The following is a 26,081-nucleotide window of genomic DNA, read 5'->3' as shown; positions in this document are numbered from 1 at the left end:
TTACCACTCTTTCCTATGACTTCATTTATTTCTCTTATGGTTAATCACATGTACTTTGGTTAAGTGTTAAGAAGTTGGTAGTATTTCTGTATCTTGATCTGATTTGTTGTTGTTTTGTTTGTGGGGTTTTTTGTTTTGTTCTGTTTTTCCAGAAAGAACACATGCCGGAGGCTGGGGGTGGGGAGGGACTGAGGAGGGAGAGAGAAAATCTTAAGCAGGCTCCATGCCCAGTGTGGAGCCCAACATGGGGCTGGATATCGCAACCTTGAGATCATGACCTGAGCCAAAATCAAGAGTTGGGGACACTTAACCGACTGAGCCACCCAGGCACCCCTTGATCTGTTTTTATGAGGAACACTTTTCCCATTACCCTTTATTCCTCACAGGAAAGAAGAGATCCCTCCCAAATCACAACCAGTCTCCTTACCCGAGGAATTGAATCGGGTTCGATTATCACGGCATAAGCTAGAGCGTTGGTGTCACATGCCCTTCTTTGCTAAAACGGTCACAGGATGTTTTGTACGGATTGGCATTGGAAACCACAACAGCAAACCAGTTTACCGGGTTGGTGTTTCTTTCCATGGACAATTGTCCATGTTTTAAATATAATGATTCTTGACTGGGAGTAGGAGCTGCTGAACAAGTCTGTCACTTTTCTGCTACCATTTGATGGGAAAATAGAAAAAATCTTATTGAGATACCTTTAGAATAATGACAGTCTGAGGTAACCAGAGATTGTGGATGACCTGCTGCCAGAAAGAGTCTTTGGCCCAGTGGCGGGGGGTTTAGATTTAGAATAACTCTCTTTATTTTTCCTTTCGTATAAAAATGAGAGAGTCGTTCAGGGAGTATTCATTGGGAGTTACATAATCTGGAAGCTTTGTTCATTTGAAAAATAAATAAATGAAAAATGTCCATGTTACATACTGAGTGACTTCTAAAGCAGAATTATATTGAGATTTAAAAACAAACACAAAAACACAGAAAACCACCCTCCAACCTAATAGAGGTGGTTTTGTGAGTTCTGGCACTGCCTCTATGATCTGAATGGCTGGAACATAGCTGTTTGATTATTTTTTTTCCTTTTCTTTTTGTTTGTTTTAGCCTGGGTTGTACAGTTTTAATATGTGTTTACCTCCTTCTGTGAGGACCAGCAGCCATGCTGTGTCCCAGAAAGCTTGACAAACAGAAACTGACTTCTATGGTCTTCTTACTTGCTTAATAAAAGCGACCTCTGAGATCCCAAGCGCATCCCTTAGTAAGGTAGAATGAAGTCAGAGGGGACGCTCCTGACGGCCGCACCAGGCTAACTGCCGCCTCTCCTGGCGCTTGCTCACTCTGTGTTCGGGGCTCCTGGTGCTTGGCCATCTGAGTTCTGAACCTGAGGAAGGGGCCCAGAGCACTTGGAAGCTATGGGGTCCTCTCAGTGCAGGGTCACTCATCCACAGCTTAGGTGGGAGTGCGGTAGAGAGCTCTGAAAGGGTCTCTTTTTAACTGGCTTCACTGTCCTTTCACTTAGGTGGCTGAGATCACAGGCGTTGTGGAAACCGCCAAAGTTTACCAGCTCGGTGGCACCAGGACAAACAAAGGGCTACAGCTACGGTAGGGGAGGCACTGCTAGGACGGCTTCTACTCCTGCTGCCCACGGGCACTGCCTGGTGGGGCTGCCATACTCGCCCTGTGGGGCATTTCCTATTAGAGGGAACTTGGAGGGAAGCTTATTCTCCCCTCACCTCTGGGACAGATAGGGGAGATCCGGGACAAGAAGTGGGAGGACACAGAGAAGGAAAAAGGCTGTTTGGGAGCTCCCTGCCACCCAGAGCCCTGCGGGCATGTCCTTGGTGACTATGGTCAAGAGGCTTGCTTCTGGTCCTGGCTCTGTCCCTCACTAACCTGACCTTTGACAGTTCAAGCCGCCTTTCAGGACTTGGTTTCCTCTTCAGTAACATGATCCTTATGGAGTGCCTGCTACGTGCCACTGTTCTGGGCTTCAGGATAGAGGCAAAAACAAAGTAGATACACTTAAATCCCTGCCCTCTTGGAGCCTGAAAATTCTAGAGATCCAGTGTAAGAAGTAGAAGCAGTTTGCCAGGATCACTGCAGGTAGCAGCTGATGGATTCGGCTGTACCATGGCCTCATTTGGTCTCTGTGGTCTCCATTCCCTTCTCCTGTCCCCATTATCTTTCCTGGTCTGTTTTAAAAGAGCCAGTTGGGGTAGGCAGTGACCATGACATGCAGAGAGTGACTGTCACTAGGAGAATGGCACTGACTCACTTAACTTTGCCACAGTAGGAGTCAGTCAGAAGGCAGTGTGCTTTCTCTCAAGGGAATGGAGTTTCCTTGTCATTCAGGTATCTGCATAATATTTAATACTCTTGATGCCAGATAACTGTGACAAATTTTATGGTAAATGGGCCTTTGAGGCACTGGCCAGGTCCATTTTTTCCCCAGTGCTAGCTGTGATTCTTTATCCTGGCTGCCCATTAGGACAGCCTGGGAGGTACTGTTTGTTTAATTTCATCATTCTGATTCAGTTGAACTATAGTGGTGCTTTCACATTAGAATTTCTACAGATCTTTCTGGGTGATTCTAAACGCTGGCCAGGGTTGAGAACCACAGAGATAGGTGGTTCACAGTCTGGTTGGGTTGCCTTGCTGCTACTACAGGTAACATACCCATTCTTGGAGATGCTGTCTCTTTTTTATGTAGGCATGGCAACGACCAACGAGTGTTCCGCCTAGAATTTGTCTCAAACCAAGAATTCACTGAAAGCGAATTCATGAAATGGAAAGAAGCGGTAAGTGGATAATGGCACCTAGCACTTTGTGAAAAATCTGAGAATGTTTCCAGAATCTCTCATTAATGACCTTTTGTCATGTTTTGGTCTAGATGTTCTCTGCTGGCATGCAGTTGCCCACTCTAGATGAAATCAATAAGAAGGAGTTGTCTATTAAAGAAGCTCTTAATTATAAATTCAATGATCAGGACATTGAAGAGGTAAGAAACCTAGTGCCCCAGAGACTGGAGATTTTCAGTAAGAACCGGTGTTCAAGGAGATCGTGACTTTCTTTCCTTTCCCAGTATCTGGACGTTTTTATCTGTGCTACTATTGCAGAATGATGAGAGAATATTGCTATTAACTACCTTATTCATAGTTCATCCAGATTTTCTCTGTACACTCTCATTTGAAGTCCTAGAGTAAAGAAGTGTACTTCAAGTTCAGGGATCTGTATTCTGCTAGGCTTGGTCCTTCAAGAGTTTCCTTTCTCCAGAACATTTTGGTAAAGTTCTTTGATCTCTGTTCTCTTGGACAGTGGCTAGCCTTACAGTACCAGGTCCTTGGGCTGCTGCTGCTGCTTATTGGTGCATTTTCCTTCAGACTGTGCCAGAAGAATCTCCGTGACCCTGGAAGCAGCATAGTATCCCTTGGAATGAACTTGCTCTGTCTCTCTGGGGCTTGACACTGCTATAGGAAGAGCAGCCCCCTTTTAACTAGCTGCTAGACTCCAAAATGGCTCACTTACCCTGTCTGCAGAAGTAGTGTAGGAATACCTCACTGCTGGTGTCTCCTCTCTGGTACAGATTGTGAAAGAGAAGGAAAGGTTCAGGAAAGCTCCACCCAACTATGCTATGAAGAAGACTCAGCTGCTAAAGGAAAAGGTGAGGACTTGCACTTGAATCTCCTTCCTTGTCCTGTAAGATGTGGAAATCAGACTTGTTCATCCCCTGCTCAGTTAGTGGTGGCAGGATTGGGCTCCAGAGGAAGCAACACGGTGCCTTCCTGGCACCTAGGCACCATCCCTTGGCCATTTTTCTTTCTGTAAATTGTGTCCGTTCCGTTCCCTTTACTTTCCTAGTCCCTTTTGTTTTGTGTGTAATAAGACAGAAGCCAGGGTCCTCTCAGCACTAGGTCTGAACAGATGATGCTGCCAAGCCCAGCTGAGATGGGCGGCTTCCCATTTTTCACATCAGGATGGGGGGTGAGCCTTGGTAGGGTGAGTGAGCCCCACAGGGCGTGAGTTCCAAGGTCAGTGTTACACACCCCTGTACCAGGGGCCCCGGGCCAGATAGGATACGGCAGGGTGTTAACTACTATAATAAGAATTATACCTTGCATTTGTAAAGTTTGTTTCCAGTGTCCTTTCATATTTCCTGTCATTTGTTCATCATGTGAGCTGTCTTGCCTGTGCTGGAAGTAAGGGGAGACATGATACAAGGCCCATCATAGCCAAAAACGAACACGTCTCTCTGTGTGCAGGCCATGGCTGAGGACCTGGGGGATCAGGACAAGGCCAAACAGATCCAAGACCAGCTGAATGAGCTGGAGGAGCGGGCAGAGGCCCTGGACCGCCAGCGGACCAAGAACATATCCGCCATCAGGTGTGTTACAGAACCTCGGGCTCCCATTCTGAACCCACAGACCTTGCCACAATCATCAGGCCAGCCTGTGGCCTTGAACATGCAGCGCTGGTTCCGTGTGGCTTCAGGGTCAGGGCTGAGGGCTTCCCTCCCTCCTTCCACAGCCCACTGACTCACCCTCTTACTCCCCCACAGTTACATCAACCAGCGGAACCGGGAGTGGAACATTGTGGAGTCTGAGAAGGCCCTTGTGGTGAGTAAGACAACTTTATTTAGATCACTGAAAACAATTTTAATTAATAAAATGATAGGAATTCTTCTGTACATCTTGTTCCCATTTATTTTTTTAATTACTGACGTTAACATGTACACTTCACGTACATGGGCTCTGGGTGCACACACAGACCCATAAGATTGATCAATTGATGACGACAAGCAGTAGTCTCCTGCCCATCTTACCCTCCCCATCCCTTAGCCTCTACTCCACAGGTGTTCATTTTTATCGACTTTTGCTTTTGTTCTTTCTGTTGTTGCCCCCCATATCTGCTCTGGTCTTGAAGGGAAGATGACGATAGACCACTTTTGACTTTCTTTAGCCCTTGAAAAGACCGTTATTTATACGTAAGTTTAGGATAAATGAAAGGCAGGGGAGAAAAAAAGGCACAGTTCTGTAATGCACGCTGTCTGTTTTAGGCTGAAAGTCACAACATGAAAAACCAACAGATGGATCCCTTTACCAGGCGGCAGTGCAAACCTACCATCGTTTCTAACGTGAGTGCCGAAAGAGGACGTTTTAGTCAGGACCTAGATTCTAGGACATAAAATGAATTCCATTAGGAGATTAATAAGGAAGTTAAAAATAATGTTGTCTTAGTGGGATTTGCATGGCTCGAGCTCTTAGGTCTGGCTACCTCTTTTTTTTTTCTTTTCAGTTTTTTTAAAATCTTGCTGTAGGACGTACAGAGAGTGAAAACCTGGCATGGATTTGTAGACACCTCCAGACTCCCTGCTCTGTCCGCCCCCACCCCCACCCCCGGCCGGTGTCAGGGTGGGTTTACCAATGCAGCAGACATGAGGAATGTGGAGGCTGGGCCACCTAGGGCCAGGCCAGCTTGGGGCTGGGCTTCAGAGCTTTAATTGCTGTTCTTTGCTGCCTTGAGGAAAACCCCACTGAGCTGCTGATGGGTCCACTGTGGTGCTTGTCATGTTAGTGGTGGTTGATGGGAAAGAATCTGGTGTAGCACTGTGTGAGTGTTAAATACTCTCTGAAATAATGTAATTTCTCTCTCAGTCCAGAGACCCAGCGGTTCAAGCTGCCATCTTGGCCCAGCTGAATGCAAAATACGGTTCTGGAGTATTACCAGATGCTCCAAAGGAAATGAGCAAGGCAAGTACGGTACTGCCCGGAGGCCCGCAGAGCAAGGCTGCCGGCCCGGATGCTCGGCCTGGCGTAGGCCTGACTCATCTCACCCAGAGGAACGTCGCCTCCTACCTGCAGTCCATTCTCAGTTCTGATTCTTAACAGATACGATAAACAGCTACTGAATTTTAGTCAGACAACCTAAATGCTAAACCCAATGCCACTACTTAAGTAAGGCCTGGATTACAGCATTAGGTGACTGACACGTAGCCCTCTGAACCACGTTTTCTCACGTGTAAAATGGGGGTAGTACTCTATCCTCCTGTCTTTCGGGATAATTAGGAGAAGTTGATGACACATAAGGATCAGATGGTTGTAGAGGTGAAAGCTCTTTGAAAACTGAAATGTTAAATGGAGAAACTGCCCATTTAGAAGCAGTTTTTTGCATAAGTTAGGTCTTTTCCTGTGGAACCCAAACTGTCCCAGGAATTTCTGAAATCTTGGGGCAGAAGGTGGCTTATTGTCTTAAGCCTCCCCCACATCCCCCACACCACTGACATGAGCCTTCCCTTTCCTGTCGTAGGCTTCAGAAAAGAAACCTTCTGTGGCCTCCTGTTCTTCTGAGAGGAGGAATCGGAAAAGGGCCTTCGCAGAGAGAGCTAATGAACTTGAGCCAAAGCTTTTTTTTTTTTAACCATTAGTGGCTGCTGCTTCTTGAAGTCTGCTTGCATTTACACTTTTATAATGAGTTTTTCTCTTCACGTTGCAGGGTCAGGGAAAGGATAAAGATTTGAATTCTAAGTCAGCCAGCGACCTCTCAGAAGATTTGTTCAAAGTACATGATTTCGATGTGAAGATTGATTTACAAGTTCCCAGCTCGGGTAGGTGAGGGTGGGGAAGCGGAGCTGGCTGAGGACCAGATGGCATCAGGGCTGGACTTGGCCAGCAGGGAGGTCCGATATTCAGGAAGCAGGGCGGGTGTCCACTCGTCCGTATCTGTAGAGGCCACAGTAAGTGCAGCTGCAGGCGTGTTTGAGAGGGAGCAGGGCCAGGCAGGCAGGATGCCGGAAGGAGTGCCTCGCAAGACTAAAAAGGATCTAGTGGGCTCCTCAGATGCCAATTGGCTCTTCTCTCCCACAGAGTCAAAGGCTTTGGCCATCACCTCCAAGGCTCCACCAGCCAAAGATGGGGCTCCACGGAGATCGCTAAACTTGGAAGACTACAAAAAACGACGAGGGCTTATTTGAGCGCACCCAGCCTGCTGCTTCTGACCCTGCATGCCCCATCACAGTGTCCTCTTTTCCTCTTTTCCTTTGATTTGCCCTCTTTGGGCTGGAGCAGCAGTAGAACTGGGAAGAGACTCTAAAACTGCCAGTCATCTGTACTATAAACCATTTGCTGTATAGACCTTCCTTGTCTGCACCATCTCCCACCCACCCCCCGGGCCTCTCACCCAGTGTGGGCCTGGGCTCTCTCGGGCTTTATCCATGTCTTTAGATTTGTGTTTGCCCTTTTTTGTTTTGTTTTTGTTTTTGTTTTTGTTTTTGTTTTCAAACCAGCACAGTTCATTGGCCACTCTGCACACATTCAGTATTAGCGTGGAGCTGGGATTCCTGCTGGAGCCCCTGGAGGCAACAGCAGCAGCACCAGGCAGTCTCCCCCGAGGGCTGCCTCGGACCCAACCATTGACCATTTGGCCCCGGATCCTTGTGGAGGGAGTGGGGACTGGGCACCTGCAGTCCTCCTTCCTCTCTCCTCATCTTTCTCTTCTTCCCATCTCTGCAGAAGAGAGGTTTTCAAATCCAATTTAGTTTCCAAAAAGTGTACATTTTGGGGGGGGGGGGCTGTTTGAGAGAGAGAGCGTGAGCGTGCATGTGTGTGCGTGTGTGTGTATGTGTCTGTAAGTGTGGATTTTTTTATCATTTTTTTAAAAATGCAGTACTCTTTGTATCAGTCTGTCATGGGTCTATAGCTGTTTCAGATATTTTTCAGCTGTACTTGAGCATCTGAAACTGCAAGAAAGAAACTCATTAAATGTGATTCTTCTTACTAAACAGGCCTGACTGCTGTAGCTATGTAACATCCCCTCCCCCACAGCCCTTTCCCCACTCCGCTCCCACCTCAGAGAAAGCCTCCCCACCACACTCCTCACACCCCCCACCCCGTGTGGTCCCTGCCCTGTAGGCTGTGTCCTACAGGGAAGCCCCCTTGCCAGGTACCAGACAGGGCAGTGCACGTGTCTTGCTCCCACCATGGGGACGGCCCACAGCTTCTTGGATGCACATAGACTGTGTCTTTTCCCCACCCCCACGTACTTGTCTCTTCCTAGTGATTCTGTTTTGCTGTTTCAGGAGGAATGATATTTCGTTTTGTTTCTTTGAAGAGAAAGTATTCCACGTGACTGTGGCAAGAACGAACACCAAAAGGTCTCGGTTGCAGATGTTACAAGCATGTGCAGTTTTGTGTGTGTGTGTGTGTGTGTGTGTGTGTGTGTGTGTGTGTACCTATATATATGGTAAGCATATATATTGTTGTGCAGCTAGGGGGAAGCCAGCAAAGAAGTGTGTATGTCTTTATGAAATGTTTGAAAAGAGATAAGCTGACGGCTTGATAATCATTCTCAGGTGTAAAGCTCCAAGTGTAAATAAAAGTGGCATTTAACAAATCTTTTCAGAACAAAGTACAGCTGACTATATATACCAAGAACTAAGCTAAAGAAACAGCTGAGAGCGGCCGAGTCCCACGAGAGGGAGAGGAACTTAGAGGCTCTGCTCTGTACTTCTTCACCCTACTTTTCTGTCAGGAAGTGGGATGACGGGAAATCACGGACTTCAGTTATATGTAAACGGAAAAATGAACTTGGTGACTCTTCTGGGTTTAGTGGAGCCTCGGTGTTGCTTTAACTTAGTTTACACTTTTTTATTTGAAAACGAAGCAGCAATGGATGGTTTAAAAAAAAAAAAAAAGTATTGTGACTGTAAACCTGGTGAACTGTGACTGTAACCCAGCTCTGTGGTGGCTGTGCTGCAGTTCGGTTGGGCAGAGGTGGGCAGTGGACTCATTAAAATCATCTATACTTGAACAGTCCATTGGCCGCAAGCCTTTACAGATTATTGTGTAAATGTGGAATCACAGACCGCGAACCGTTGCCCGACCTCCGGCGAAGTCCCGGAGGCTGCTGGGACCTCTCCTATCATGACGAACCTGGACTGTTTTCTCTTTCTGGTTTCCAGAGACATGAAATTATAGAACCCATCTAATTTGCTGGAGTCATTCTGATCCACCATGTAGATCTGTATTTAGTATCATTTGGATTTGGAGAAGTGTCGATTACATTATGGCTGTGTAATAAAATTTTTATTAAAACTGCATCACACCTGTAGCCACTTTACCCCCACGCCCCACATGCAGCTGCGGAAACTTGGGCTCCTGAGACGCCAGCACACGGCCAGGAGAAAGGCCGCCCAGCGGACCCCCTGAGGAGTCTCCTTGGTGGCTGGAGTCAGGACTCCTCAGACTCCTCTCCAATCTCCACTGAGGCAGGGCCTCTGAACCGAGACCTTAACCAGATGTAAGCTGTTGGCTTGGTCTCCCACCCCCACCCCCAGCGGGGTTTCTTGGCAGTTCTCTGTATTTCTTGGGCTGGGGAGTTGCTGCCATGGCGCCATGCTCCACGCCTCCCCCCACCTCCCGTGTGGTTTCAGTGTTGAAGGGTGCGGCACCTAAGTCTGTTTTATACATTTTTCACTTCCTTCCAAGAAGCAAAAAGGCCAATGTCCATAAGCCTAGCTCATGATGTATAGGTCTGTTTGTCTGTCTTGGTTCTGACAGGTGCAGGGAAACTCTACTGCCTACAGCTTCCCTTCAAAATGCTTTTTTCTTTGTTTCTGTGGAGTCCTGACCTGTCACTCAAACTGTACAGATATTTGTAAATAAACTTTGAACCCTGTTTTAACAAGGGAATCAGATTTAGTCCAAGGATTGCATCCCAAGTGGCAACTCTCAGAGTCATGTTTTGGAAGTCCAAGAGAGCCTCTCTTGTGCTTGGTTTCCCTTCTTCCCCTTCTCTTAGCTTGACACCTCCCTAACCTAAAGTGGCTTTCTAGCTCTTCAGCAGCCTGGTTCCCCAGAAGCTTCTCTAGAACCTGTCTAGGGCCAGGGAGACCTCCAGTTGGCTTGGAACTTGGAACCAACCAGCTTTAACAGAACTCGTAGGACCCTCATACTGTCCCACCCCAAGGAGAGGCTGCTGCTTCCAGCTTTCGGTGACCTGGGCACAGTTCCTTTGCTCTCCTGTTCTCAGCTTATCATGAGTGCCAAGGGGGAGCCCAGGGATTGGAGGCCATGGAGGAAATACTAATATCCTTTTCTCAGTCTCCCAAGATAGGGAGCTCTGTAAGGGCTTCACGGCTCCACAGGAGGTTGTGTTTTGAACCTTTCTGACCATGGTTTAAGAAGCGACATCCTGGATCATCTACTCCCCTTTTGAGATGGGAAGGTGGGGGAGGTGATAATTCCAATGGTAGGAGCCCAGTCCAAGCCCACCTCTGGTGTTGGGAGAGGTGGGTCCCTGGGGTTCACCCTGCAACTGTGCCAGCGAGGTTTTCTCCCAACTCTGTAACACTCCCACTGCCTGACTGCTGGGAACAGTGGGATCTCTAGGCCCTAAAGAGTGGGGATTCTTACCAGAGGACAGCCTTATCTGTGCATCTCCCAAGATCCAGTGCCCTAAGGCAGCCATACCCCAGGACAGAAAGAAAACTGACTGCCACAGGCAGAGGGGAGAGAAGGCCTTGGTGTGGGGGGCTTATCTTGGGTAATCCCAGGTTCCAGTGTCCAGCAATTCTTGGGACCCAGGAGACCACCAACCCCTAGCACAGAGTTTTTCTGTGACATTACTGACCCCTGGGGACCTCTGAGTTCCCTTGAGTTAAGTGTTGGGCTGGAGGGAACAGCACCACTATAAGAGGTCCAAGGAGCAGCCTGGCTTATCTGTAAGACTCCCCAGGCCAGCCCCAGTCCTGGCTGAGCAGAACCTGGAGGTGGACTTTCATGGCCCTGCACAGGGGGCTTAGCTACTGCAGCTTAGGCACATTTAGGATTCCAGAAGGTGCTTTGGGCCCAGGGGAGACCCAAGAGTCAAGGCACTGCAAGCTCAGTATAGGGTTCACATCCTAGTTCAGCCACTCACTTCCTAGGGCTGAGATAGTTAACTCCTCTGAGCCACAAATTTCCCCGTCTTTAACATAAGATCTGTTAGGATCCAGTCAAAGATTAAGTGTACCTTCCCCCAGAAGTGGTTCAATAAATGCTATGGTTAGAGCAGAGGCTGCCTGGAAGGAGAGACTTCGGGGGCAGAGTTGCAGGGGTAGGGGTCCACATGGAGTGGGCAGGGGGCTAAGGGAAGTGGTGTAAGCAGGAGACCAGCCAGAGTGGGGCAGCGGGCCAGAAGCTGGAGAGCCTGGCTTGGAAAGTCCAGGCAGCTCCCACCGCTGGGGCCAAGAAGCTCTGCTTCCAGGTTGAGATTCTGATGGGTGGGCACTGAGGTGGGCCTGAAGAAAGTCCAGAGGAGCAGAGCTGCTTTTCGGCCTGCCCTCTCCAGACGGGCCAATCTGAAAGTGACTGGGAAGGCCACCCCACCTCACCATGCCCCATCAGAAAGATGGTGAGGTTCCACCTACCCACCCCCACCAAAAGCCATTAAAACACAGAACAGTACCAGACCGGAAAATCCGTGTAAAGAAGACTAACAAAATGTTCTGATCCTTCCCACAGTGACAACCTCAATACCCTCTTTAAAATATCAAATTTTTATGAGACACCTGGGTGGCTCACTTAGTTAAGCCACCAACTATTGATCTTGGAGTCATGAGTTCTAGCCCCATGGAACCTATTTTTTTTTAAATTTTTTTCTTTTTAGCTGTCAGTGACCCTGCTTTGCAAAATGCGCGCAGGCGGCATCTTGCTCGGCTCACATTCACCTCTCTGACCAGGAATGCACGCGTCTGTCTCCAACCATTTTCCCTTGAGAACTCCTGCTCACCCTTCCGCGCTCAGCCCGAAGGTCACCTCCTCCGGAAGCCTTCCTTGACCTCCCCTCCCACTCGGGTTTGGGAACATCTTCTGCTGGCTCTCCCTAGTGCGGCACTCACTACGCTGTACTGTTAGTATTTATGAGTCTCCACTCTCAGCCTGGAAGTGACTTGTGTCTGCCGCGTATTCCCCAACTCTCAGCGCCACCCGGCACTTAGAGAACGCCCAGTAAATGTGGTGGAGGGAAGGGGAAGGAAGCGGGGCAAGGCGGTTGTCCAGCGGAGCCGCTGCGTTCTGGGGCATTCGATCCCACCTGTCCCTCCCATTCTGCCCCCAGACCGCAGCGCCCGCGGGTCTGGGACCCAGGCCGCCCACCCTTTGAGTGCGCCCCAAGACCGCGAGAAACGCGCCTGAGGCAGATGGCAGCGGCTCGCTCACCCCGGGCCTGTGCGCCGCGGGGCTCCGACGAACCTACAGCCTCGGCCTCCACTCGCCCACTCCGGGCCCCGCTCCCTGCAGGTGCGCGCGCTCCTCCAGGCGCGGCCTCCAGCGGGATGCGGGCGACTTCCCCGGTTTGGGAGCGCGGTCCGAGCTTTCAACCCCCGCGCGGCCGGCGCGGAGGAGGAGCGACACCAGCTCCCCGCTCCCAGCTTCCCCGGTGGCTCCTCGTTTCTCCTGGCCACCGGATGTTCTGCGGACTCGGTAGCCGGGCACCCGGTGTGGAAGTCTGGCCGGCAGAGGTATCACCAGTGGAATGAGGGGAGGCACCCACGCCATCCGTACAAGATTCCGGGAAGTGCCCTAGTGGGGACGTGGGGTATGGGGCGTTCTCAGATCAGTCCCTTCGACCGGCAGCCGCATCCTTGACCTCAGATGCTCTCGGTCCCCTCTGCCTCCACTTGGCCATCGGGAGAAACCTGTGGGTTCTGAGTTCTGGAGAGACGGAGGAGGGAGAACCACAGGAGCACAGACTCCTGGGAGGAATGGGAAACCTTGCTTCTGAACTGTGTCAGGAGAGAAAATGTTCTTACTGCGCATACACAGGCGTGGTGGCACATTTTGTTTGTTTTAAACCAGTGATTCAGATGGTGAAGGGTCAGCAAACGCTGCTGGATCCCTAGCCCTGCTAAACTGTCCTAGCCGGCAAACCCAGCATATTCCCACCAGGTCTGTCAATAATGGGGTGAGAGATTGCATGGGAAGGAAGAGACACCCAGGAGCAAGGAAAAGGCTCTAGGGTTGTCAAGTGAAAACAGCCTTTCACTCATTCTGGAGGAAGGAGACCTCCAATTCTTACCTCCCTCCCCCCAAGTTGCCATTGGGCCCTGGCTCTGGCCAGCCCTCCAGCGCCCTGTCTAGTATGCTCTGGGCAGAAAAGGGCATCAGACTGAGGGGGCTAGGGAATGGGTGGGACGCATGGAGCAGCTGAAAGGGCAAGGTCTCACCGACAGTCCCTTGGAAACAGCCATTTAGCATCCAGGGGCCTCTTTTCTGGTTGGGTCCTTTCTGGCTTCCTTCCTCCAGAAGATGATGTAAAGCGACACACCACCACCCCAAGTAAGGAAGGGAGGTCATTATAGGACCTACTCATTCCTGCGTCGCTTTCACCTAGCCCAATGCGTGCTTTGAGGAAGCTGCCCAGTGGAAGTTTGCTCTGTGAATGAATGAATGAATCACAGGTATTGTCACAAAACGCTGGAAACTCCGGGTCAGTTAAGTCCCTTGGAAGACACCAAGTCCCACAGAGCGTGTCTCTCAGAGTTGCTGACCAGAATGAGACCTTGTACCACTTAGTCCAGCGGAAGATTTGCCACCACCCTGTTCCTCCCCCTCCCCACCCACAAACACACAGAGACACACAGACACACGTACCAGAGAGGCTCTGCTCTCCCTGGGAAGCTTTCAAGTTCCCTCAAAGCGAAGGCTGCGCTCTATCCTTTTTCCCTCCCTGCCTGTGGGTCTTGTGAAGAAGAGACTGGCGCTCTGCCAGGCCAGGGGTGGTGAGCAATGACTTTATCCTGATGCCCTGCTGTCCTGGGAGTGGAGGGAGGAGGAGCAGAGCTAAACGAGGCAGGCTGGGGAATAAAACCAGGCCCCCAGAAAACCTTCACCTCACACACCCCGTTTTCCAGGCCTCCCCCTTTTCCCAGCTCTTGTGCCCAATGTTGTTACCCCCTAGGAGGTATGTAGCTCCCAGGCCTGATAAATCCTGAAGGCCATGGGGAGGGGCAAAGACTCAGATACTCCAGAGAGCAGGCATTGGGGGGGGGGCGGTGGTACAGGAGGATCCATGAACTGAGATGGAGAACAAGAAGAAAGATTATTTTTTTCCTCAGATACACATAGCTGGCCTTGTGGATAAGGTCGGACACCAATGGCCTCTCTCAGATCAGCCACCTCATGACCATCAAAACCTTGAAACATTCCTCTCTGCCCCCGCCCCCGTTTCCCATTTTTACAGCTCAGAAAAGGCCATTCCTCTATCTACATAGTAGTCTGATTTTCTCCACAGCCTTCTACGTTCTTCATTCTTCGCAGAGTCATTTACTCACAGCCTCAAAGACTGTGGAAACTGAGGCACAAACAACAGGATTCCAGTTGTGAAAGGTCATTTCTGGCTCAACTAAGAGGACAGGAGAGCCCCCTCACCTTGTCCCCCAATGGGTGTCCCTTCTGCCTTCTACCTTCTGCCTGTGGGAGGTAGAAGGCAGACTCTCCCTTCATTGGATAAGGAACTAGAGACTGAACTACAAGATGCTAATAAAAGAAAGTATGCATGGCACAGGAATAGAACTTAGGGGACCTAGCCAAGACACTCTCTGGCTTTTCCACCAACTAGCTCTGTGGCCCTGTGCAAAGATTTTAACCTTCTGGTATTGAGCCATCTAACTCCTTTGTTACTTATCCTGTATTTTGAGAAGAATAGGATGCATCTAAAGGCCTTTCCCACTCTAAAATCTGTGAAATGCACTCTCATTTCAATACCTATTCCCAGGTTTCCCCTCACCTTTCCACTGTGGGATACCTCCTCAGTATGGCAAAGAGCTCTTCTTTGGTTGCGGGGCTTAGGACAAATGCCTGATACAAGAAGAAAAGGAGTTGCCCCTAAGTTTTCTCTTGGCAGCCAGGACAGAGATCCATTGCCTGCCTTGTTTGTGCCTCCAGTACTGTCCACACATTGACTGGCAAACAACTTTAACAGGTGCACAAAACATGGTCCCTCCTTGCTGGCTCTCTCCACCCTGGATTTGCTCCCAGTCCTCCCCTGCCCTGACCCAGTAGGAGGGTCCTACTGAAGACCAGGGTAGCCTCCAAAGAGGGAGGGGGTGAATGCAGGAGACATGGTTCCTTCTGGACCCTCAAGCTCTAGGTTGCACCCCTCCCACAGACCCAGGCTCCCAGAGACCTCTGTGTCCCAGAGGAGGTTGCCATGTGATTTCCTAGACCCTTCCCAGAGGACCTGAATACTCAAACTCCTGTATTTCCTTCTTTCTTTCACTCCTGCATTCCCTCCTTCCCCTCCACTCATCCTTCCACACTTTGACTTTCTTCATCAGTTCCCCCAAGATCTTCTCCTTTCTTCTCTGTTGGAGCTTCCCATTCTCTCTCTGAACTCTCCTTTTCTCTCCTCCTGGGCCATCCTTGAATCTGGCTGAGAGGAGATAAGCGAAGGAAAGCATCTCCTTTTGGTCTCCATCAGTATCAGAAGCAGTCCTTCTGGGACACCCTGCCACAGGGCGCCCAACAGGCACTGGCCATCTAAGGAGGAATCTGCACCAGTGGCATTTGGGGGAAGACAAGAAATATCGTGAAATACAAACTTCTACTCAAAGCAGCCTTGCAGTTAGCTGACCACTAATTTGTCAAGTGTCTGAAGACCGGAGCATCCCGATGCCACCATGAGCACATCACAGTGTGTGAAACCCTTGACCAGCAGCAGGGTTCTCTTCTCCCATCACAGCCATAGCTCTGGGTCAGGGGAGGTTCTCCTCAATCTACAAAGGGAAGAGACTGCTTAAGATCACATCTAGAGTGTGACCAACCTGAGACTGGCTTTTTCTACCACCCACACTAAAACTATTCCAGGGTTTTCTAGATTTTACATCTTTTCATTTGATTGTATTCTCACAGCAATACCATGAGGTGGACAACAGCCCTGAGGAGGAGAAGCAGTAGTTCAAGGAGGTGAGACAACTTGCTTTTATGGTCACACAGCGGACTCCAAGCTTCCGAACTCCATAGGGGAAGGAGGAAGAAGGGCTCGGTGCCCCCGCCCGCCAGTAGCCAAAGGATGCTGCCCAGGACTCCGCCGGGACACCCGGAGAGACTCAGGCCCCGCCCCCTGACCTTGTTCTCTGCCCGCTGGGGAGTGGGGAGCTTGGGGGAAAGAGGCCTCAGGTCGTTCCCGGGACAGAGTCCTCACTTAGGCGCACGCCGTGGGGTGAGGCTTCTTCGGGAAGCTGATGGCCTTGCATTCAGCGCAGAAGGGGCCCCGGGAGCGTAGGAAAGCCCGGAAACCTGGAAGCCTTGGCCCAGGGATGGATGGAACGCGGAAAGGAGCCGGAGGGACGGGGCGGGAGAGCGAGAGCGGGACCATCTCCAAGACCGTGGGGCCCGGAGGCGGGGCGACCCCTCCCGTCTCCTCGAGGGCGGGCACAGGGGGCCCGCGCGGGCCAGGCCCCTGCTTTGTGTCCGCGAGGTCTGGGTTTCCCAGCCACCTGGAGGAGCGACAAGGAGCTTCCCCGCCGGGCAAGGGCCCTTGGAGGCCCGCGCTTTCTCTGAAAGTGAAAGGAGTGGGCGGGGGGCGCGGCCGAGGCGGGGCCCAGGAGGGCAGGCCGCGCAGGCTCCGCCTCGGGGCAGTCTCGCGCCGGGGGCGCCGAGCGTCTCCAGTCCTCGCCGCGGCGCGGGCTGGTGGGCTCCGCTGCAGCTCGCGTGCGGGGAAATGACCCTGCCCGGGGGCCCGACGAGCATGGCGCGGCCGGGAGGCGCGGGGCCCTGCAGCCCGGGGCTGGAGCGGGCCCCGCGCCGGAGTGTCGGGGAGCTGCGCCTGCTCTTCGAGGCGCGCTGCGCGGCGGTCGCTGCCGCCGCCGCCGCAGGGGAGCCCCGGGCCCGCGGGGCCAAGAGGCGTGGGGGACAGGTCCCTAACGGGCTTCCGCGGGCTCCCCCTGCCCCGGTGATCCCGCAGCTGACTGTGACAGCTGAGGAGCCGGACGTGCCCCCGGCCAGCCCCGGACCGCCGGAGCCGGCGGGTGGCTGGCTCCCGGCCGGGGACTCCTCGCACCTGCAGCAGCCGCGCCGCCTCTCCACCTCGTCGCTCTCCTCCACTGGCTCCTCGTCGCTGCCCGAGGACTCAGAGGACGATCTGCTGAGCGACAGCGAGAGCCGAAGCCGCGGCAACGTGCAGCTGGAAGCCAGCGAGGACGTGGGTCAGGTATGGGCCGCGGGGGCGGGGCCAGCGCGGGGCGCGGGGGCTGTGCACGGCAGACCCAGCTGCGAGCTGGCGGAGGGCTGACCCCGGCGCTCAGCTCCCTCCGCCGAGGTCTGACCCTCACTGCTTAGCGGGGACACTGGGGTCGCAGGGAGGCGTCGGTCCGACCTCCTGCCTTGGCAGTTTAATCCGGGCTTCCATCGGCGGGTCGCGGCCCGGGCCCTAGGGCGTCTAAGAAGGAGAGGCAGGAGGAGTCTGCAGCCGGCCGTGGACACCAGGTGGGGCGGGGGTGCAGATCGTGACTTGCGAGCTGGGAAGTGGGGCCGGAGAGATCGGAGGGGCTTAGACTTGCCCGGCGAACTCTCGGAGAGAGAGGGGCGAACGAGTATCCCTCTTTCCCCGCCCCCTCTCCCGCGCGGCGGCCCCACCCCCGCCGTTGCCACGGTTTCCCTCTCCTGAGTGGGAGTGGAGCGGCGCTCCAGGCTCTGCTCGGGAGCTGCCGCCGTCTGCTCCCCGCGCCCGCACGAGGCGTGGACTCAGAGAAGGGAGGGGCTCGGGGTTGGGGGCTCCAGCAGGGAGTGGAACGCAGCCCTTCCCCGCTTTACTGCTCCTAATTAAAGCCGGGAGAAGGTAAACTGAGGCTGACAGCAGGGGGGTCCTCCTGCTAATCGCCGCCTCTGGTAACCTGGCTGTTCGGGGCCAGGTTTGACCCCCGCATAACCCGGGTCAGGGTGCAGCGAAGTAATTCCCAGTGCCTGCCCCTTAGGGGTGTGCAGAGCCTGGGATAGCCATCTTGTCCCCTCTTTTTAACCAAGGCCATATTTTAAATAACTACCCGCGGTCAGCGTGAAGGAGTTGCTCTAGATCCACGTTATGCAAGTGTCCCTGGAGCGGAGGGAGAGGCGAAGGGCGCCCCGCAGGCTCTGGTGGTTCCCGGCCCGCCCAGAAGGGCGGTGAGAGCTGCGGACGCACGCGGGGGTGGCCTGGGCGCGGTGCGGAGAGCCCTGAGACGCGGTCTCCGCCTGCTGAACCCGGGCTTCCCAGCTCTGTCGGACTGGACGAGGCGGAGGAGCCCCTGTAACGACTTGTAGTGATCTGACTCAGTTACCCGCTGAAACTTACATTACCCAGAGGGCAGCGTGATTTTTAAGGGACACAAGGGAAAAAGGTCTCCTAGAGCAGGAACACACACACACACACACACACACACACACACACACACACGCCACCCGCAGGTGTAGGGTGCTGGGAGTCCCTCTCTCCTCCCCCGGAGCTAAGGATACCCCGATCCATGATAATTCCTAGTACAACCCCGGCTCCTACAGGGATGCGGGTGCCACCGAGGGATTTCCAGGGCGGTGGAATGTGGGGCAGTGAGAGAACTCCTTTCCCACCTCCTCCGAAATGCGGAGCAGTAGGTCTGGGTGCACCACTGCCCTGGTCCGATCTCTGACAAGCCGAGAAGCGGGTGCAGAAGAAAGTACGCCAGGATCTCAGCCCACCCCCCCCCGCCCCCGCTTCCCTCTTCCGCCCCCAGTCGGAGCAGCTCCGGCGGCCCAAGCCTGCCTGCAACGTAGGCAGCCCGGCTGGGGTCAAGACTTCGGGGACCAGTCAGCAGCTGTGCCCCGGGTGTCTTCGGCTGATCTCTCCCTCCCCAAGTTCCGCGGTCTTCCGGCGTGGCCAGAAGCTGGAGCAGATGGCCGCCGAGGGCCCTTCCAGCTCCAAGGCTGCGGCTCCCAGGCCTTCCCAACCCCCAGCCCGCCGGGGCCTCCCCGAAGGCAAACAGCCACGGCGGTGGCAGATAAGCCAGTAGCTGTTGACAGAGGCTGCCTGCGTCCGCGTGGAAGGGCCCGGCGCGGACTTTGCCTCGCGGCCGTCCGGGAGAGGCACAGAGCGCCGCCCAGGTTGCCTTTAGGGCTTCCCCGATCAGAAACCGGAGGCCGTGGGAGGGCGGTGAAGGATGTGCCTGGGAGAAGGGTCAGGCAGCTGCCGTCTGGCCAGCCCCTTACACTCGAACTCGGGCCTGGGCACCTAACGGGCTAGCTCGGAACGAGAGGCCACCGAGAAGGCTCTGCCTTGCCTCTGCCTGGCACACAGTCATACGTGGCACATGGTGTCTTATGTCTCGGGATCACTCAAGACGTAGAGGCTCCGTCTCCTAGGAGCACCGCACATTCTGTCCAGAGCCTGGGGCTGGGCTCCCTCTCCACCCCCCACCCCCCAGCCCCCGCCCAAGAGTAGTTAGGACTGGGCAACCTGCATCCCTCCTGGCGCCCCTCTTCTCCTAGAGGAGAAAGTTGTGGGCAGGGGAAACCCAGACACTTCAGGAGAGGAGTTGGGGGCCTATCCCCAACAGCAGCTGGCAGGACTGTATTCTTAGGCCTTGTCTGCCTCTTAAAAAACAATGTTGGGGTGTTGGTGTAGCAGAAGACAGGGTGTTTGGCTCCCCTTCCCTTGGTTCTCTTCTTTCAGGGCTCCAGGATAGGTAAGGAGACCTCGATGCCATCTTGTCCTGGACCCAGAACTCCCACACTTCACTTTTCACTAATTATAGAGCTGAATTTAGGTTAACAGACTTCCTTTTTAAAAAGCAAATGCCCCTGGGAGGGTGAAGTCGTGGGTCACTTATACCTTAGTGCAAATCATTTTATAAATTTAAACTGATTGCTCTCACTACCCCACCACCACAGGGAGTGCTGATTTGATAGGGCAATGGGAACATGAGGAGGGTGTTGGGCTGGGAGAGGGCTTCAGCCAGAGATGGAGTGGTTAGAGGTAGGGAGTGGGAGTCAGGAGGTATAGGGACCAGGGTCCATTACGGCAGAAGATACACTAAGTATCTGGCGTGATTTAAGGAGTCCTCAGGCCTTCCAAAGGAAGCTTAGCTAAAGGAGCGGTCGGAGGGTAGTGTCGAGCGGTGCCCTTCCCAGAGAGAGATGCTCCCCTGTGCAGCCCCAGGGGTGGAGACCAGAAGGGGCCCCTGTGACTTCCTCAAAGACTCACATAGTCAGCTCTCCTGGGTTTTTGGCCCCAAGATGCCAGGTAGCCCTTGGCTGTGAGTCGGTTTCCCAGACCCAGGCTCAGCAGGAGGTCGGGGCTTTGGCCCTCTTTCCAGCTAAATTTCACTCTGTAACATAACAAATTTGCTTTCTGATATCCATACAATAAAAGCCTTACCTGCTCAAAAATATCTTCCCTGCTGTTGTTCGTATGCCAAAATCCCCACCCACTGAAGAATGACTCTTCAAGAGCCTTTTTGGATACATGCATTTTTATCTGCATTCTGTTCCCTGGAGGAGGTAGCTCCCTAAGATGGGTGGTGGTGAGTTCATTGATGCTTGCATAAACTCCTTCCAGGTTTGGCCATATCCATTCGCTGGCAGGGGAGCTAAATCCTGTCCTCCCAACCTCAAGGGGTGGCTTGGGGGGAGGGGCTCAGATGAAAGCCCTTTGTAATTTGCAGGGCTGGACCCAGCCATAGTTGCAGGAACAAAATCCTCTTCTACTGACCCCACTTTCCATCTTCTGGCTCCACTCACTGCTCCTTCAAGATCCCAGAAGAAAGGACGGTGCAATTCTCCCTTTGCACCTCACCCAGGGCTGTCTCGCTCTTCCACTGGGGTAACTACAGAACAACCAGATGTCCCTCTAAGGACATTTGGGCCCCACTGACCCCAGAATTCTGCCAGTGGGCCCCTAAAGCTGCCTGAAACCCTACCATTAAACCCATTCCTTTGGATGAACACAGAGGTATCCATCCAACAGAGAGGGGTCCCCAGGCAGATCTCAGTGTGTCCCCAGAGAGCAGACACACCACCTTGTGGCTGCAAATTGCTTCACCTTATACAAAGCTATTTTATTTTAAAAATTAATAATAATTTATTAAATTTATTTTTTGTTTATATTATTAAACAGTTTATTAAATTTATTAAATAATGATGTAGGACTCGATCCCAGGACCTTGGGATCATGACCTGAGCCAAAGGCAGAGGCATAACAACTGAGCTACCCAGGTGCCCCTATTTTGTATTATTTTAAGAAGAGCACAAGCTGGGAGGGGCAGAGGGTGAAGGAGAGAGAGAGAGAGAGTCACAAGCAGGCTCCACGCTCAGCACAGAGCCCGAAGAGAAAGAGGGGCTGGATTTCCTGACCCTGAGATCATGACCTGAGCTGAAATTAGGAGTCAGACGCTTATCCAACTCAGCCACCCCCAGGCACCCCCTACAAAGCTCTTTCTCACCCAGAGTCCCATTTGACCCCCAAAGGGAGTTTGGGCGGTAGCATGGATTCCAGAAACTGCCAGGGTAATTGGAACATGGGGAGGATGTTGGGCTGGGAGAGCCCAGAGGCTGGGCTGCTTGAAGGCGGGGAGTGAGGGGATGTGAACTCCTCCAGGCCTTGACTTCCTTCTGTAAAATGGCAATAATGTTACCACAGCAGGCACTTGATGTTCATGTGCTCGATTTGAAAATCACAAGTGGGGGAAGAGGGTATAAGACGCGGCCGCTGAATACACATGGCACATACATCTTCCTGGAATTTTACTTGAGGATTTGGAGGTGGGAGAGTTTTATAATAAAACTTGGATTTATTATGCAGCAGAATGCAAACCTTGTATGTATTTAAAGAGGAAAAAAGGGAGTTTGAAAGAGATGTCATGCTTCCAGTGGGCTGCTTCTGGCTACACCCCCAGATCCCTGGAGGTTGGACATGTGATCACACCCTAGTGTGCCATGTAGGAACTTCAGTAGGAAAACAGGAGCAATGCTTTCTGATGGAAGATGAGAAGCGCCTGGCAGGCAGTAGGCGGTCAGTAAATGGTGGCTCGTGTTATGGCAGCAGTTCTTATCCTCCCAGAGGAAACAGGCTCAGACGGATGAAATTCTCACTTGGGTTCACTCAGCTAAAAAGTTAAAAGAGCCACCAGATTCCAGTGCTCTGTCACTAACCCCCACCGCCTCCCCACGGGAAGGGGCTTTCTGGTCAACAGCCTTCCCTTGCTTAGGCCAATGTACCTGTTCTCCCTCTCTCATTCAACTTCCTCTGATCAGGGAGGCTGGATTTCTAAGTTGAGTTCCAGCCCTGTAACTCTTGCAATGCATACATAACTTCTCTTAAACAAGCACCCCTGGGAGGAGGCAGCAGACACAGCGTGGATGAGTGAACCTGTGTACTTCAGAGGTTGGGCCTCTGAGTACAGAGGACCGATGAGTCTTGGGTGAAAAAAGGAAAAGTCCAGAGTCTGAGAGCCTCTTAGGATTGGGTGGAGGCCAGAAGCAATGTTTGTGAGGCAAGCGGTACACCAAATTCTCCATTTCCTCCACAGTTTCATGTGAGATGACAGGCTCTCAGGTTTCTGGGTCTGGATTTTTTTTTTAAAGATTTTATTTATTTATTTGACAGAGAGATCACAAGTAGACAGAGAGGCAGGCAGAGAGAGAGATAGAGAGAGAGAGAGAGAGAGAAGCAGGCTCCCCGCCGAGCAGAGAGCCCAATGCGGGACTCGATCCCAGGACCCCGAGATCATGACCTGAGCCGAAGGCAGCGGCTTAACCCACTGAGCCACCCAGGCGCCCCTCTGGGTCTGGATTAAGAAGACCATGGGTAGCCTGGCCCTAGCCAACTGGTGAGGAGGGAGATGGCCTCCAGGAACAGCAAGAGGGTCTTGGGAAGTCCCCAGTCATTCTTTTCCCAGGCCCTGCCAGGCTAGCCTCTCTGCCCTGGGCCTTTGCAAAGATTTGTTTCCATGTTTATCTCTCTAAATGAGAGATATTGACCAGTAACCACTGGTCCAAAATGAATGAAACAATATCCAGATTTGTCCAGCTTCTGCTTCAAATGGGGTCCGTGAGGGAGGCACAGGGGTGGGAGCCTGTCACTCTAAAGCCTCATTTACTACTCATAACAACCCAGTGAGAGTGATTATTTCCCCATTTTACAGATGAAGAAACCAACCCTCAGAGGCTTCTCAGGCCCCAGAATCTCCTGAGGCATTGTTAGAAATGCAAATTTTTTTTATTTCACCCAGACCTACTCAGAATTTCCCTGAGGCAGACCTGAGTGTCTGCATTTTTTTGAACATGGGTGACCATCAGGTGATTCTCATGCTTAGGAAAGTTCTAAATCCTTGACAGAACACTTTAGTAACTTACCCACACAGCTGGAGAGCAGACCTGGGGTGAAAACTTGAGCCTTCTGACATTAAGTCCAGGACTCTTTTCCACAGGAAATGGAGAAGCTGGATGTCTGCCATCACCCTGTGCCCGTCTCAGTATCCTTTGCACAGGCTCACAAAACACTTCCCTTGAGTGAGCGAGTGATTGAATGAATGAATCATGGGGCCCTAGCTGCTTGCGGTGGGCTGGGGCAGCAGGAGACCCTACACCAAGGGAGGGAAAGCTTGTGCATTGCTGAGATGCCAACGTGCACGCCCGGACCCTGTCGCTTTCAGAAAAGCCACTGGCAGAAGATCCGGACCATGGTGAATCTGCCCGTCATGAGCCCTTTCAAGAGGCGCTACGCCTGGGTGCAGCTGGCTGGGCACACGGGTGAGCACAGGGCAGGCGCCGGCGGGGCGGGCGGGTGCCCGGGAAAGGAAGGGACCGGGCAGCGCTAACTGGTGCCAGTCCGCAGGGAGTTTCAAGGCGGCTGGCACCAGCGGGCTGATCCTGAAGCGCAGCTCGGAGCCGGAGCGCTACTGCCTGGCGCGGCTCATGGCGGACGCGCTGCGCGGCTGTGTGCCCGCCTTCCACGGCGTGGTGGAGCGCGATGGCGAGAGCTACTTGCAGTTGCAGGACCTGCTCGACGGCTTCGATGGGCCCTGCGTCCTGGACTGCAAGATGGGCGTCAGGTACACGTGCCCTGCCTGTCCGGGCGGGGGCACAGGGCGGGGAGAAGCGCTCTCCCGGGTGCCCGGAACCGCGCGGGACGGGGTCCAGGTCTGCGTTCCCTTACGCCCCCCCCCCCCACTGCCTGCCCCTCCGCAGGACTTACCTGGAAGAGGAGCTGACCAAAGCCCGCGAGCGGCCCAAGCTGCGGAAGGACATGTACAAGAAGATGCTGGCGGTAGACCCCGCGGCTCCAACCGAGGAGGAACACGCGCAGCGAGCGGTCACCAAACCACGCTACATGCAGTGGCGAGAGGGCATCAGCTCCAGCACCACGCTTGGCTTCCGCATCGAAGGCATCAAGGTGGGCCAGGCCCGCTTTGCTCTGCAGCGTCCTGCCCCCCGCCCTGCCCTAACCCCACCGCGCGGTGTCTGTCCTCCCTGCGGACACCCCCCCCCTCGCCAGAGGCCTTCCCCGGCAGCCCACGTCCTGGGAGGTACAGCCTCTCTAGCCGGATCCTCTCCCCTCGAACAGAGGAGAGGCACGGGGACACTGACACTTCCTGTCCCACTTCCTTCAGAAAGCCGACGGCTCCTGCAGCACTGACTTTAAGACCACGCGAAGCCGGGAACAGGTGATTCGCGTCTTCGAGGAGTTTGTGCAAGGGGACGCGGAAGTGCTGGTGAGCGCTGGATTCTAGAACCCTGAGTTGTTGGGGAACCTGAAACCGAGGGGTGCCCCCTAGGTCATCCGGTCTGGTGCCCTCACCTGTTCACCCCCATCGTAGCTTTTATCGCACCCGGGGGCTTATGTCTTCCTCACCATGGTATCTTCCAAGCCAAGCATGCATCGTGGCCCCTGATGCTAGCAGAGGCTCGGTTAGTTTTTTTGTAAATCTGCCCTCCTACCCTATCCTGCCCTCTCCAGAGGAGGTATCTGAACCGCCTGCAGCAGATTCGCGACACCCTGGAGGTCTCTGAGTTCTTTAGGAGGCACGAGGTAAGAGGGGGTAGTCCAGGTGCCGGGCTTGTGGTCTGTGAGGGCTACAGCAGGAATGGGATGGGGGTCTTCTCCAGGAAAGAGCTGCGGCCTGACCATGTGGGGCTCGGCAGGTGATCGGCAGCTCACTACTCTTCGTGCACGATCACTGCCATCGAGCGGGTGTGTGGCTCATCGACTTCGGCAAGACCACGCCCCTCCCCGACGGCCAGACCCTGGACCACCGGCGGCCCTGGGAGGAGGGCAACCGCGAGGACGGCTATTTGCTGGGGCTGGACAATCTCATTAGCATCCTGGCCAGTCTGGCAGAGAGATGAGGCTGAGCCCCCGTTCTAACAGACCTTCGGCTGGGTCCCCGCCATGCATGCCAGCGAGAGACTGAAACCCCGCGGTGCGGGGTGGTTCACACTGTTCTGCAGGGCCAGGTGCCAACCACTATGGGACGCACTGCACGCGCTGGGGGCTGTCCCCCATACAAGACCCAGAGTTCCCGGAAACGATGGCACTAATTAACAGGGGGTGGGGGTGTGGGGTGGGGGAGGGGTGGCCGGGACAATGGGCTCCTTCCTCGGCCCAGCTCTTCTGAGGGGGCTGTATATCTCTTTAGAGAGGCCAGATAACGAATTTTATTTTGCAGGCACTAGATCTATTGGTCTAACCTCCCACACTACAATGGACAGCCTTTCCCAATAAAACTAAAAAACACCAGCTTTGGTGACTCAGGCCTCCTCCCCTCCTTCCTCTGGTCTCTTTCTCACTTCTCTGGTATCCCTCATGTCCACTCAGATCACTGGAGGGTTTGAGAAGAGCTCTTTACTGGAGGCATCTGTAGGACTCGGGGCTGCCCAGATGAAGAATGCTCATGGGGGGGAAGGTAATCCAGAGAAGGCTTCCTGCAGGAGGCAGTTTCAACCTCTGGTCCCAAAGATCAAAGGCTGGGAGGGTCCAAGCTCTTCTCCAGGAAGCCTGAGCTGGTTTCCAGGATGGAGGGCCCAGTGGTGCCAGGCTGGCCTGAGACAGGCCCAGACACATAGCACAGACTGCAGGGGACAGAGGCTACTGGAATAACAAGC

The 26,081-nt window shown here is 53.3% G+C and overlaps 2 protein-coding genes across 2 annotated transcripts in view; both read left to right on the top strand.

The window, feature by feature from the left end:
- RTF1 (RTF1 homolog, Paf1/RNA polymerase II complex component) overlaps nt 1-7,595 on the top strand; it is a 52,495-nt gene extending 44,900 nt beyond the window's left edge. Inside the window, exons 8-18 of the mRNA XM_032856790.1 lie at nt 387-564; nt 1,520-1,602; nt 2,711-2,798; nt 2,891-2,998; nt 3,584-3,661; nt 4,260-4,381; nt 4,556-4,613; nt 5,054-5,131; nt 5,652-5,747; nt 6,490-6,601; nt 6,861-7,595. Coding sequence (XP_032712681.1) covers nt 387-564; nt 1,520-1,602; nt 2,711-2,798; nt 2,891-2,998; nt 3,584-3,661; nt 4,260-4,381; nt 4,556-4,613; nt 5,054-5,131; nt 5,652-5,747; nt 6,490-6,601; nt 6,861-6,967 — 1,108 coding nt within the window. The 3' untranslated portion in view covers nt 6,968-7,595. The remainder of the gene's footprint in view (nt 1-386; nt 565-1,519; nt 1,603-2,710; nt 2,799-2,890; nt 2,999-3,583; nt 3,662-4,259; nt 4,382-4,555; nt 4,614-5,053; nt 5,132-5,651; nt 5,748-6,489; nt 6,602-6,860) is intronic.
- A 9,030-nt stretch (nt 7,596-16,625) lies between these two features.
- On the top strand, nt 16,626-25,541 carry ITPKA (inositol-trisphosphate 3-kinase A). Its single transcript, XM_032856789.1, has 7 exons — nt 16,626-17,184; nt 23,633-23,729; nt 23,815-24,031; nt 24,168-24,372; nt 24,590-24,691; nt 24,937-25,008; nt 25,122-25,541. Exons 1-7 carry the CDS (start codon nt 16,696-16,698, stop codon nt 25,323-25,325), a joined length of 1,386 nt encoding a protein of 461 aa, XP_032712680.1. The 5' UTR covers nt 16,626-16,695; the 3' UTR covers nt 25,326-25,541.
- Nucleotides 25,542-26,081: the final 540 nt, after the last annotated feature.

The sequence above is a fragment of the Lontra canadensis genome, unplaced genomic scaffold (genome assembly GCF_010015895.1).
Source record: "Lontra canadensis isolate GAN:19392208 unplaced genomic scaffold, GSC_riverotter_1.0 scaffold12, whole genome shotgun sequence".
NCBI classification, from domain to species: domain Eukaryota; kingdom Metazoa; phylum Chordata; class Mammalia; order Carnivora; family Mustelidae; genus Lontra; species Lontra canadensis.
Note: the sequence above shows the minus strand (reverse complement) of the source record. Positions and strands in the feature narration are given on the sequence as shown.